General features: G+C 35.4%; 1 protein-coding gene across 10 annotated transcripts in view; it reads left to right on the forward strand.

Moving 5' to 3' along the window:
* EHBP1 (EH domain binding protein 1) overlaps positions 1-14,630 on the forward strand; it is a 297,963-nt gene that overhangs the window by 228,911 nt on the left and 54,422 nt on the right. For 8 of the 10 annotated variants that reach the window (XM_074332040.1, XM_074332041.1, XM_019717739.2 and 5 more), the window contains one exon: positions 9,827-9,974. In XM_074332040.1, coding sequence (XP_074188141.1) covers positions 9,827-9,974 — 148 coding nt within the window. The remainder of the gene's footprint in view (positions 1-9,826; positions 9,975-14,630) is intronic. The other 2 variants (XM_074332042.1, XM_019717751.2) reach the window with 1 other exon arrangement.

A 14,630-nucleotide genomic window follows, 5' to 3' on the forward strand; every position in this document is an offset into this window, starting at 1 on the left:
TTTTCTTACGATTTTTTTAAACTACGAGGTTATCGATTTCACAAAGAAAAGAGGAATTAAATTATCAAAGGGTCCTTTTTGGAGGCCCAAACTATTTCCGTTAGTTGTGCTAATGCAATTTGAAGTTTTCAAAGACAAAAAATAATTACTTTTATAATCTTAAAATAATTATTTTTAGATAAACATAGTACCTACTAGAAAGTCATATATATTAGTTTATTGAATGAAAGAAAATATTCAATGTAGAATATAAAATTTCATGTCCCAAATTGCTTCTAGATACTTAAAGGAAACGTTCATTTAGCAACATTAACTTGATCATACTCTTTGATGTTCAAAATTCTTTATTTGCATAGCGTAGTATACCAGCACTAGGCAAAACAAATGCTACAATTAAAAATAATAGTTGTTGTATCTTGAAACAAAAAGATACAGAAAAAACTTCTATATGATACATTGTTTCATGAATTGAATACTCATGAAATCTAAATTCTGAAAATGCATGTTTATTTTTTCTGGATTAGTCCTTTTATGCTTTCTACTCATATATTTAAAACTAGATCTCAAACTTAAATTCACATTCTGTTTAATATTGTGCCTATGTATTTTAAATCCAAAATTTAGTAGTTACTAAAAAAATAAATGTAACCCTCAGGGTTGATCAAAGATTTAATCTGACCAGATGGGGCAAACTTGAGAAAGATTTTGACTTTCCACTCTGTTTTGCAACAAGAAAGGCTGATTTTCTTTCTTTCTTTCTTTGTTAGAGAAACAGAGATCAGGCCATCCCCAGAGAAACGAGCAGGTGTGGCCATTTATAAGCATGTCTGCTTATATTACAAACCAGCATAAGAAAAGTTTGAAATGAGCTGAAAAGATCTGCTAAACAGTTTTAATGTTTTACCCTAAATCCTATTTATTCAGGCAAGAATTGATCAAGCTGGCAGTAAAATATCTAGTCCACCCAAACCTTTAAAGATGTTGTACTTTTATTTTTTATTTTCATTCTATCTTCAGTAGCAAGTGAATAGGTGTACTTTGGTAATCCTTGCCTCTGGACAAGCACAGAAATTTTTTTTTTTTTTTTTTTTTGGTCCTTTCTAAATGCCTAATAACAGAGCCTTGCTTCCTGTCTGATGATGAAAGGGTAGCAGTCAAGTTCTTTTAGTTGACTACAAAATTGAGGAATTTCATGCACCATTTTGAGAATGAATCCTGTGAAATATTAGCAGTACTAAGTAAAGCCCTTTAAAAAACTTTTTTTTCAGATACATTAAAATGTATTTAGCCCAATTTATAAAAGTCCAATTACTAAGACTATACGAAACATTGAAGATAATACAAGTAAGCACAGGATATTGTGCTACTAAGGGAAGTAAAGGATGTGGAATTACGGGCGTGTTGGAAGGAATAGGGTGCTTTGTTCTGTTATAAACACAAATTTACAAAGAGTAAGGACGCAAACCACATTATCTGAAATCGTGTATTTTTAAGTTTTATTAAAGCTTATTTCACAAAAATGTGTGTAGGCATGTTGCTTAAATAGAAAGACTTTTCAATCTATATTTTTCAACTGATTGAATAAAAATGTCTCATGTTCTGAAAGATACCCTTGGGTGGGTAATGATCTCAGCAGCTACACTGACAGTTTCTCATGTTCTAATTCACCTTCACAAATCCATGGCATCATTTTTTGGCTGAAGTAATGTCAGTTGGTGACATTTGTGGCATGTATAAAAAGGACCCCCCATGGCAGCCATTTTTATTTGCTTCTTAAGATCCAAAGGCTGCTGAAAGAACAATTGAATAAAGTTGAGGATTGGAGAAGCTTGATTTTCTTGTTCTCTGTGAAATGAAACTCTAGTCTTTTTCTTCCCCTTCCTCTTAAAAGCAAAAGTCTGCTAGGGGGTTGTAGCTGTGTCAAAGCCGTTGGGATGCCACTGCTGATCACTGTAATTACTACGACTAAGGAGGATAAAATTAAAAGTAGCACCATTGAAGCAGTGGAAGAAAGCTTGCCTAGATGTCGGTGAACTGTGAAATATAAAAATTGCATACCAATACATTTTTATGGAAAGGAAACAAGGAATTACATTACTTATTCTTGAAGAGTTTGTCCTTAAATTGTCAAGTTTTAGTAGTACATCTATCTATGGCAGATTATAGATGATTTCAGAACGATGAGGAAAATAGTTAACTTGAAGACATGCTGTGAACGGGCTAAAGATTTTTTTCAGTTTATGTCCAGAATGGTTAGTTCTGATCTGCCTGTTTGAAATGTTTAAATGCATCGTATTGAAATAGGAGCTCTTTGCACTGTAACAGGACTTTTGCCTTTTCCTGGGGATGTTAGCAAAGAGAGAAGTAAAGCTTAAATGTACCACATTCATCACTTCTCAGAACACTTCTAAAGTCAGGAACCTAAATTTTAAATGGATATACGCAAGTTAGTTTCTCTTCACCTCTCAGCATTCAGTAGCACAAAAGGGAATTTAACCTGAATTGTATAGCCTAAGTGTAAGCAAAAAACTTAATTTTCAAAAAAATCACAATAATAGTAAGGCCTCAGAAAAATTCTGTACACCTGTTATGTAATAGATATGACCAGTGCTTTGAAATCAGACAGACACTGATTTTAATTCTTACTATGCCATTTATGATATATGACCTTGGGCAGTGTATTTAAGTGAGATTCATTTTCCATCAAGTCAAAGAGATAGTAGTTAACCTTGCAAAGTTGTCAGTAGTAAATGAGACAACATGTGTGAAAACACTGCGCAGGCACAAAACTAGCATTTACTCAAAAATTTGTTGTAACTTGTAAAAAGATGGTCTTGGGAAGAGAGGCCTCCTAAAATACAGCTTCCATCAAACCCTCTAAAAAGTACATCCATCTTACAAAATCTAAATTATCCTATAGCACTCAGTCTAACTCTAAATGATACTATACAGAAAAAACGTAAATATCATCAGACTCATTCTTGGAAATAGGAAGCCTAACTATTAGGTTGGTGTGCAAAAGTAATTGCAGTTTAAAAGATTAAAAATAATTGCAAAAACCACAATTACTTTTGCACCAACGTAATACTTCAATTTCTTTAAGTGTATTTTGAATAGGAAGGTAAATGAAAGACATATAGGTTTGCTATGTGTTGAATTTTTCAGTGTACTTTTTAATGATAGCAGGTCTGCATGTTACCTTACCTTTGTGTCCAGTAAAAAGATTTATTTCAGCAGAAGTAGTAAACAGATGATTTATTTATAGCTGTGAGTCTCTGTCTTCTTTTGAACACAGAATGGTCAAAACAGATAGTACAAAACACATTTGTGTACTTGGGTAGGTAGGCAAACCATCATTGTCAGAAATATTCATTATTTGCATATTTGAGCAGTTTGTGCTGAATGCTATAAAAAATAATAAATAATCATTGTCCTTACTCTCTGGTCATTTTATTCCGTTGACATAAATAATATGTCTTTTTTGAATACAAGAGGATTAGATTTTGCTGCTTTCTGTTCTTTAAATATTACTGCAAAAACTGACTTTCAATGGAGCTTACATATAAAAGTTAAAATGAAATAGTATTAATTTTAACTATCAATTAAATTTAAATTGGTTGCATAATCAATTGCTATAATTACAAGCTTTTCCTACGGACCTTAACAATTAACTTGTATTTTTTCAGTTGGTTCTTTGTCTTAAGGGAAGTTAATGGGTGAGAAAACAAACAATGTAGATATGCCATCCCACTGGAGAGCTCTAGGCCCAAGCAAATTGTCTCTGGTGTTAGGACATTAGTAGAAAAGTAAATCAAGGCAATCTGATAGGGAACTAGAATTCTGTCAATCAGGCTCAAGATTTTGTGCTGTGTCCATAAACTTTGTTTACTGTAGGGTTTTATGAGTTTGTAACCTGCCCTTGCAGTCTGTTAATGAGGCTAAATCTTGCTACTTGAGAATTGAATTACAGCACACCTCTGGGCTAATGGTTATAAACAGAAAGTCCCATTAGGGCTGCATTCTGATTTGTTCATTTGCATTTTTTTCTATTGTGTAGAGAACAATGATGGGTAAATAGGTACAAACAAACAATTTACATGGAAATTGATAAAGTGTCCCTAATTAGTATTTAGAGTTGGTTTTATTAATGACTGCCTGCTTTATAGTGCACTCTTGGTAAGCTCTCAGAAACCCTTGCAGACGGGAGTGTTATTGGGGGAGTGAAGGGGACGCCAAGGGGAAGGGGGTCGCTCATGAGAGAAAAATCAGGTTCCATTTCATATTCAGAAAGGTAGAATCGTTTCATTTTAACTCAGGTAAGAGGACCTAACACCACTTCATCTTAGTCTGAATCACCAAATTCCAGCTCTGCAAGAAGTTATTATTCACACAGTGAAATTCACTTAAACCTAGTTGCGTAAGGCATATCAAATAATGGTTTTTATTAGTGCTCTTAACTTTTCTTAAGTTTGAAAGATGAAAGTTTAGTAAAAGCTCAATTTTCCTCAGCTGGTCATATAATTTGATACTATTTGGGATCAAATAGTTTGGTAGTTAAGAGCAAGGGCTCTGTTGTCAGATTGACCTGAGCTGGACTCCGGGCTCTGACATCAGTGCTAGCTGTGTAACCTTGGAATTCTAAACCTAAATATTCTCGTTGGTAAAAAATGGATTGTGAAAATTAAATGAGATCATGCGTATAAAGCAGTTATTACATAAAAGCTAAGGAAATAATCAGCAACCATCACCAAATTTACCATTATCAAGCCAGTATTTCCTTTTATTTCTATTATATTTTTCAAGTTCAGAAATACTAATAGTGAACTGAGGATTTTTTAATATTATTCTTTGCATCTTAAGTCTCTCCCTGTCCAGTGCTTACTACTCCTCTAACTACAAATAAGCTTGTGCCTAAATATGAAGAAAAATTCCCTTGAATGTTAAATCTTCTTTTGCCCCCACCACAATTATCACCCACTCTAGGAAGCCTACCATCTCATCTCTTTCCTTCCTTCCGACAAGATTCTTTTTTTAAAATAAGAGTAGTACATGTGTATTATAGAAAATTAGAAATGAAGACAGATGAAAGAATACAAAAATATCACTTTTCCACACCCAGGTATCTCTACCATAACTTTGTGTGAATACCAAGCATTTTTCTATACATATATTTTATATGTATTTATTTTGCTAAAATGTATAAACTATTTTTTTTTTCGGTCAAGTTGCATTTCTTCTAATTTAATACTATGCTTATATTCACATTTTTCTAATTGGTTCAACAATGTCCTTTACAACTGGTTTATCCAACCCAGTATCTAACCCAGGACTGTATTGTACATTATAGCTGGTTAATCCCTTTTGTTGGTGGTGATGGTGATTGGTTAGTTGGTTTTTGTTGTATGTTTGTTTTCATGACTCTTTCTTGACAAAATGACCATGTCCGTTGTTTTGAATATCATACCTTCTGGATTTGTTTGGTTGCTTCCTTGCTGAGTCATTTATCATGTTTCTCTATCCTTGTGTTTATGATAAACTGGAAATTATATGTAAAGGCTCAGCGGATTCACTTTAAACATTTGGATTATATTATTATAGGTAGTATGCACTGCATGTCTTCACATCACAAACATGACATACAGTTGACCCAACATTAGTGATGCTAAGACTGACCATTAAATTAGTGGACCCTTATCCCAGATCTAGTTCTGATCTTTCCATTTACAATTAGATTTTCCCCTTGTAACTAGGAAATGATCTGCAGTGTTACTTAAGCATATGTTCGAATTACTACTGCTGTGTAGCAAACTACCCTAAATTTAGTGATGTAAAAAATTGTTTTTACACTCACAGATTGTGAAGGTCAGGACTTCACAAAGGGCACAGTAGGGATGCTTGGTTTCTGTTCCACATTGTCTAGGGCCTCAGCTAGGGAGACGTGAACAGTTGGGGGTGACTCAGAATGGTGAAAAGCTGAGATCAACTGAAGGCTTCTTCATTCACATGTCTGGTACTTGGATGAGGAAGACTCAAGGCTAAACTCAGCTGGGACTGTGGATTGGAATACCTGCATGTATCTTGGGATTCTCACAGCATGACAGCTGGGTTCCCAGAGAATATAAAACGCAAGAATTTCCAGAGAACTGGGCAAAAGAGGTGTGGCCTTTCCTACCTAGCCTTGAAATCACTTACAACACTTTACATACTGTTATATACAAGTCACTAAAGCTTGTCCCAGATTAAACGCTAGCTCTTTTTTTTTTTTAAAGATTTTATTGGGGGAGGGGAACAGGACTTTTTTATTTGGGAACAGTGTGTACTTCCAGGACTTTTTTCCAAATCAAGTTGTTGTCCTTTCAATCTTAGTTGTGGAGGGTGCAGCTCAGCTCCAGGTCCAGTTGCCATTGTTATTTGCAGGGGGCTCAGCCCACCACCCCTTGTGGGAGTCGAGGAATCAAACCAGCAACCTAGTGGTTGAGAGCCCGCACTCCAACCAACTGAGCCATTCGGGAGGCAGCTTAGCTCAAGGTGCTGTGTTCAATCTTATTTTCAGGGGACAGAGCCCACCATCCCTTGCGGGACTCAAGGAATCAAAGTGGCAACCTTGTGGTTGAGAGCCCACTGGCCCATGTGGGAATCGAACTGGCAGCCTTCGGGGTTAGGAGCAGGGAGCTCCAACCACCTGAGCCACAGGGCCAGCCCTAAACTCTAGCTCTTGATAAGGAGTGGCATGACCACATTGCAGAGAGCGTGCGGGATGAGAAATTCTGTGTGGCCATCTTTAGAAAATACAGTCTGCCACAGTATAATACTGATATCCTGTTCCCCATCAGACATTTATCTAGGAGCTTTAATAAGGGTTGATAATCCCTACCAGAATCAGTTGTTCTTTTATCAATGGAACAGTTATGTTTTTATAGTTTTACCTTTTAAAGATTATTATTATAGCTGCTATTATTTTGTAAAGTAGAGCCTTTTCTCATTGACTATGACTATTTTAGTTACCCTAAAATTCAGTTCCCACTGAAAAGACAAGATAATTGCTTGATTCTTTTCCTCTAATTGCTAATTTTCAGGAGTTATTTTAAAAGCTTCCTGAAATGAGTTTATACATTTTTTAAGAACTATTTAAATATCATAATGAATTAGTGAATCTTCATTGATTCAATGTGTGATTTCATTGATTCAATTCATTGCAGTCATTGTTCTTTTTGATACTGAAATTGTTTCAGTTTGTCTACTGGGAGCTTCAAGCTTGTCTCTGGGTCCATTTGATGCCCCTGTTAATCTAACCCCATTAATTCTGGCAGCTCTCATTCCTAGCCCTATCAAAATTTGTGAAAGAATTGCCTAGGGTTGAGCTCCATCAATCTGGTGTCTAACCCTGCACCTAATAATATTACCTACCAAATTTAATTGCCCTTTTTTAATGTTCAGACTCATTAACCTCTAACATTTAGTGTGGTCCATTACTCCCTTTTTCATGAAAGCCTCTTCTACTTTGATTCTCAGGGTACATCAGTGTTCAAGTTCTTCACCTCTTCTTTCTCTGTCTCCTTTTCTTCTTCTTATCTGAATGTAGATATTTTCCGTATTTTAGATGGTAGCCCTCCTTTTTCTCTATAGTACCTCTTTAGGTGCTTTCATATATTCCTGTAACTTCAGCCGTGAGCTCTGTGGTCATAGTTTTACTTCACTTCTTAGCATCAATTTCACTTCCAACTACCTACTAACATCTTTACTTAGATGTCCTACCAGCCTCTGAAACCGGTCTGTCCCTCCCTTCTTATAGTTCCTCTTCGTGTTCTTAATTTTATTTTTAGTGCCATAGTTCTACTAGTTGCCCAAGTTTAAAACTTCTGAGTCAGCTTTTTTCTTCTGTCCTCATCTAATTAGTTACCAAGAATTGGTATGGGTACAATTCTGTCTCTGATATATTTCTTGCACTTGTCTCTTTCCATTCCCACTGCCACCATCCTAGTTCTGGATCTCATTACAGCTTCCTAGGCTCTTATAATAATAGCTTCCCAACGAGCCTCTTTCCAGTCCCTTTATTTACTGTTGTCAGATTAATCTTTCTCAGAGACACTTCTGGTCGGTCATTCCCCTAGACCAAAATTTCATTTATGTGTTTGTTTGTTTGTTTGTTTGTTTGTTTGTTTGTTTACACACACACACACATCTCCAAACCTTTAGTTGGCCCTTGCTTTCTTTAGAATAAAAGTAAAGTACCCTGTGGGGCAGGACCCTTGCCTACTCAACTTTATTTTTCTTGCCTTGTCTTTCTGGCATTATTTTTGCCGTATGCTAGGAAAACTGGACTATGTACTTTTCCCCAAATATACTTGCCTGCCTCAGTGTCTTTTAATTATTCCTACCTCCTAGTCTCTCTTGCACTGACCCACCTAACTACCGACTCCCATCTGTACCCATTCCAAGGCCTGCTCGTTCTGCAGGCCCAGTTAAAAAACCATGATGCCTTCTGTTTGTCTCTCAGTCAAAAATGTTTTATCTTTCTTCTGAACTCTTCATTTTGATCAGACCTCCTTATTGTGGCTGTTTTACCTTTTCCTCTATATTTTAAGCTTTTGAAAGTATGAATTATAAATTTTCATGCTTGAAATTTCTGTATCAAGTACCAAGTACAGCTCCTGCCTTCAAGTAGCTCAGTTCTACTGAGAAGGAGGCAATTAAACAGGTATAATGTAACTTGACAAGTATTATTTTGAAAAGCAATAGCACACACATGTACATATGCATACACACACGATGCTATCATAACATAGAAGAAGGAAAACGTTATTCCACCAGTGGGGAGGAAGGAAGAATAGTCAGGAGAAGTTCGGTGGATTTAAAGTGAATCTTGAAGAATAAGTAGGAGTTAAAGGAGATGAGAGAAAACATTCTAGGAAGAGGAAATGACATATTCACATTCATGAAACTACATGATACAAGCAATTCTGTATGAATAGATGTGAGATTTAATGGAGGTTGGAAGAGGTTAAGGGAAAATAATGTTGCAAAGATATGTTGGGGCCAGATTACTTCAGGCTTTGTTTTATTGTAATAATGCCTTATTTTACATACTTTCCAGTTTACAAAGCAATTTCACATTGATTATGTGTGATTCAAATAACCCTTTCTTAGTTGGCAAAAACTGTTTTATTCTCTGTAGTTTTTGGTTATTTTGAATATCAAAAAACACATTAGATTTTACTTTTTCTTCTCAATGTGCATCTCAGGGGAGAGGAAGTAGGAATGGGGATAGTACATCAGTTACCCAGTTCTGATTTTAAAACTGCCAATAACAATAATTTGTGTAAGTAACGTACTATCCCCAGCCCCCTAAAAATGCCGTTTCTCGTATTTGGTCAACATGGCATAGCACCATTACCTGTTATCAAAGATGTCGTTTAGTCAGTGCTCTATGCCTTTATTAGAAAATAGCAAGTTAAAATCTATTCTTAAAAAATAAGATATTAATTAAAATTCTGTTTTCAGTTATGACTTCTTTTTCTATAAGACTGATTATTTTATAAATAATAGTTTCTGCTATTTTCTCAGTAATATATATTGCCAAACATTCTTTAGGGGTAGTTTGAATTTTTAACAGGCATTTTAATACAGTAATTTGTAAATGTTTTTTAAAAATCTGATTCTAGAATGTCTTTTAAAAATGGTGTGACATCCAACTGATACAGAGCATCCTATTTATAATGTGGGCCAAGCACCATGCTGTAAACCAGTTACTATCATGATGATCAGATTGAAAATGAAATTGCATTTCTGTCAATTACTGACTTGGCAACTGTTCAATATATCTTAGCAGCAAGATGAAGAGCGACGTCGGCAGCTGAGAGAGAGAGCTCGTCAGCTAATAGCAGAAGCTCGATCGGGAGTGAAGATGTCAGAACTTCCCAGCTATGGTGAAATGGCTGCAGAAAAGTTGAAAGAAAGGTCAAAGGCATCTGGAGGTGAGTTAAAGAATCTTGTATCATATTCTACAGACAACCCAGAAATCCGCAGTAGACCTTTTGGGACTTTTTATTCTTACTTCAAAATGTTACATCAAATAAATAAAGTTTCCAACCTATTGATGTGTTGCAAAAAACCTAAAGGAAGCATAGTAAATCAGAAGATAACTGTTGTTGTTTTCCAAATCAACTTTTTGGCTTAATTTTTGACAACTCAAGAAGTACTCTCTTAGAATATGATTTAGGAGAAAACTCATACAGACTTTGGTTTGTGATTCCCCATAATACCTCATTAAATTGTATTGGGAATAAGATGCAATCACATCCTCACTGTCTACATCACAGGACTTGTTAGTGGTGAGCTTTGAAAAATCATGCAAGATTTTCACCTTGAACCAGATCTTTAGAAAGTAGCTTTAACAATGTCCTGGCATTATAGCCCGACATGTAAGAATTTTAAGTAAGTCTCATATCTATTTCTTCTTAGTTTCCTTATCCTAAGAGGGTCTTCTTCAGTATTTGCAGAAATTAGTCTAAGCTTGATGTTGGAACAAATTTAATTTTGCCTCCCAGTGCTCAATTTAGGCATCTTTAACTTAGAAATTTTTAGATTTTTATTTAAGAGGAGTATATTCAAGAGGCCTGTGAGTTTTGTTTTGTTTTTTTAATTTCAAAGCTGTATAACCTATTTATCTACCAAAACATGCCAGGTACTTGTCCTGTGATAGTTTTAGAATGCTAAGATCACTGTGACGAGTAGGCAAGTGAGGACTCGAATAAGACCTTAGCAAACTGACACAAAGGTAAGCTATTCCTAGGTCAATAAGTTTCTTCAAAGTAAACTGAAACTTACTGCTGTTATTTCTAATTGATTCCTTATATTAAAAGCTTACAGTTGTAGAGAATTCCAACTAATGCCTATAGCATATGACCTTCCCTCCCATAAATTTGAAAGCTGCTTTCCCAAACAGGTGTGTATCTGTTCCTTTGGTTTCTGAGTTAAATTATTACGGTTTCAGTTAAAATCTTCATCTTACCTTTTCAACTCCTCTATCACTCAGAATTCTTATTGCAATTTCTACACTGTCTACTAAAGTTTTATAGTAACATCATTAACTACTCACAGCTACATTTATATAATGCTGTGATAATTTGCTTTCATTTATTATTAATAACAAGATGTTTCTTTGATGTTATAAAAATTCCAGATGTACTAAGTAAGTCTTAAAAATCTTTGTCTCCTTCTATCTCAGAATAATAGAAATAAAACCTCATGTTCTTGACCCTCCAATAGACTGTCCTAAAGCTACTATTGCTACCTGCCTGTGGCATCATAAACCCGTAGGAGAATAGTCTTAATAGCATACAGAGACATCCAATGTCTCTTTTAAATTTTTTTTCCCCCAGTGATGAGCAAGTAACAATGGTAAATGAGTTGTAAACTCTGGGAAGGCTTAGAATGAAATATTTTGATTGATGGTGTGGGATGAGTCAGCTATGTAACTGGTCTCATCTCTATAATCCAACCCTGGTTGAGGCTAAGCCATAACTACACTAAGTAGAGAGATTTTGTCAAGTGTTACAACCCCCCAAAATGGGTATCTTCCCTACTTCATAACTAGGGAAAGTGAAGACCTGATTTTGACATCATTCAACAGTCAACAAAGTAAATAAAGAGCAAGTAAGGATTGGATCTGTGGAACTAGCAAAGAAGTACAGACTAGAACAGGGAAAGCCAGGTGAAATGAAGATGGGACAGGGTTGAATAGGTGACATATGAGAACCATCTGAGGAGTCTAGACTCTGTTCCCTGAGACCAAAGCGACCAGGGTCCGTTTCTGTCATAGAACATACCATACCTTGGATGTTGGAAGCAGCCACATATCAGATGGTAGTCTCTTAATCAGAGCAAAGATTTACCTACAAGTGGAGCAGGCCTAGACCCTGACCTCAGTGGTGGATATTGGCCTGTCTCCATAAAGGCATATGGATCAGACTAGGTCTGTTCTGGCCTCAAGGTCTAGCCGAAGCTATTGGGACTGGGAATTGGGGGAAGAGACCATAAGGACAGGGAGAGGGTAAAATTCCTGCCTGGAATTCATCCATTCAGACAGACGCATTTATCCATTGAGCAGTACCAGCCACAGTGCTAGAACAGGATTTGGAAAACATCTTGAAAAAGGCCAGTGTAAGTACTTTAAGTTTTGCAGGCCAGATGGTCTGTCTTAACTACTCAACTCTGCCCTTGTAGCCTGAGAGCAGCCTTGAACAATGTGTAAGTTAATGGGTGAGCCTGTCGTTTACCCCAAAAAGGTGGTAGACTGGAATTTGCCTTTATGCTATAGTTGGCTGACTTGCATAGCAAATTAAAAATTCACTTGGATTCACAAGAATCTAATTCCTAAGTGAAAATGACATTATGAGGTTGATAAGTCAAGGGAAAGAATTAGCAAATTAGTGTCCACTCTTTTTAGTGTCTAGTGGGAATCATCGGGTCTGAATGAGGAATAGTGTGAAAGGGGTAGAGAGAGAAATAGGGACCACCCTAGATGGAGGACTAGGTAGGCTAGGAAGACTTTGGAAGCAGTGGTCCAGAGTGACAAGAAGGGGTAGTCAAGAGCTGGAAATAATAAGGTAGAAGCACAGCCTGGGGAATGTGCTGAACGTGATCATTACTCAGACTCATTGCCCGAACCTCCTTGAAAAGTGTGCTTTTTCCCAAATTAAGCAACAACTAGACTCAATGAAGAAAGGAAACTTAATAAGATTGAGGTGAGGTGTCTTCAGCTTCATGGTACCTACAGAAAATATATGCAAGGTATTTTAGGTCATGGATAGCCATGTATTCAAGCAACCCACTCGCATCCTGTTACAACCAGCAATAATCTAATAATACTTGTGAGATAACAGAATCGCACCTATCCAAGGAGCTACCGCTTAGCTTTTACTTGTCCTCTTTTTGACATCATTTTAAGACTTGAAGAGAATCCAGTGATAGTGTGGTATACTGCACATGTTTTTTCAATTTCTGCATCATTTTGTAATTATACGCCTATAACAGCCTCATTTTAAAATTCTCACTTTATGTAAAAAACTTGTGGGTTCGTTTTATTGTATTGCTCTTACTTGGTAAGGTGCAGGTGTTTGGGGACAGAGTTTGGTAATTTCATTTTTAGCTCTGTGGTATTGTGGTCAGAGAAGATGGCCTGAATTTCTGCTTTGGGAATTAAGAAGTTTTTATTTTTGTTAAATAAATGTTAAATTTTTGTTAATGGTCCATGGGTACTTGCAAGGTTTCTATCTTGTTTTAAGATGATATTATGTCATATATTTGTTATATATTATATGGTATATTATCTATGATACATATTTTGTATGTTTTACATATGTATGTATTTATTCTGTAGCTTATCATGTTGGTTTGAGTTAGATTTAGGGTCATTCAACTTTTAAACTGACATTTTTGTTTCTCTTTGATTTAGATAAAGTAACTGATTTTGCGTTTCAAATGAATAAAGAATTTTTTTTTTTTTTTGTCCATGAGAATGTTTGTGTGCCTATGTTACCCTTATTTCAGTTATGGCAGATAGATTTATCTAAATTTGTTGAACCAAAGTCTTACAGGCCTTCAATAATTTATTTTCAGCTTCTATTAGTAATGCATTTGTATTGTGTTTTTTATCTTTTTTTATTTCTATAGAATAACTTTAAAAGTTAGGAATGCTATAGGGACCTTCAAAGAGAATTTTAAAATCATGATACAAATGGGAATTTTTTTATGAATATGTTTTTAATGATAGCCTTAGTTTCTTGTTTGTTGTTTTTTTTAAGTACAGATATTCTTTTTTTACTGTCACCAAATGTCCTGGTTTTTCATTCACTTTATTTATAAACAATAAGTGTTATAATACTGGCTTTATTGCTGTGCTATTAATCACACCACTGGGATCCCCTTTTTGCTTATAGTGCAGTGCAGTATCAACTGGGCGCCATTGTCTCATTCTGGTGCATGTCCAATCTCCTTTCACTTTTTCATGCATATATTACACATGCCATACTTGCAAACCAGCTTCTATTGTGTAATGGATCTCTGCTTTCTGTCACTCTCACCTACTGGGTTTTCAGTGCTTAGCCATAAAGATAGATACATATAGATATAGGTATCGATATAGATATAGATACATCATATTATATATATATATATATATATATATATATATATATATATATACATATATAATATGTAATATCTTAAAAACACATGCGTGCACTTTAATTCTACTAGAATGCATTTAGAATATTTCCACTGGTGTTTAAAAATGTGTAACATTAACTGTTGAAAAGAATTCAAGGGTTCATCGTAAAACTGAAGTCAGTGAATGGAAAGAAAATGGAAATCCGTTCTTGAGAAGACCTGAGGTTTATAGGAGATCAATTCTTACTCTTGCCTTCCCAAATAATAATCCTTTTATCTAAGGTTAGCAATACATATATAAACATTGAGTTAACCACTCAGCATTACTGGTGTGTGGTAGTGTAGACAGAGATTTCATTTAGCTGGGAAATAAAATGAATGGCACCTGTTTAACATCTCACAGGAACCCAGCATTGTATAAGTGTGTAATGAAAAGAGGTACAATTTCTACATATTTCCAG

Source organism: Rhinolophus sinicus, linkage group LG05, assembly GCF_036562045.2.
Source record: "Rhinolophus sinicus isolate RSC01 linkage group LG05, ASM3656204v1, whole genome shotgun sequence".
NCBI lineage: Eukaryota > Metazoa > Chordata > Mammalia > Chiroptera > Rhinolophidae > Rhinolophus > Rhinolophus sinicus.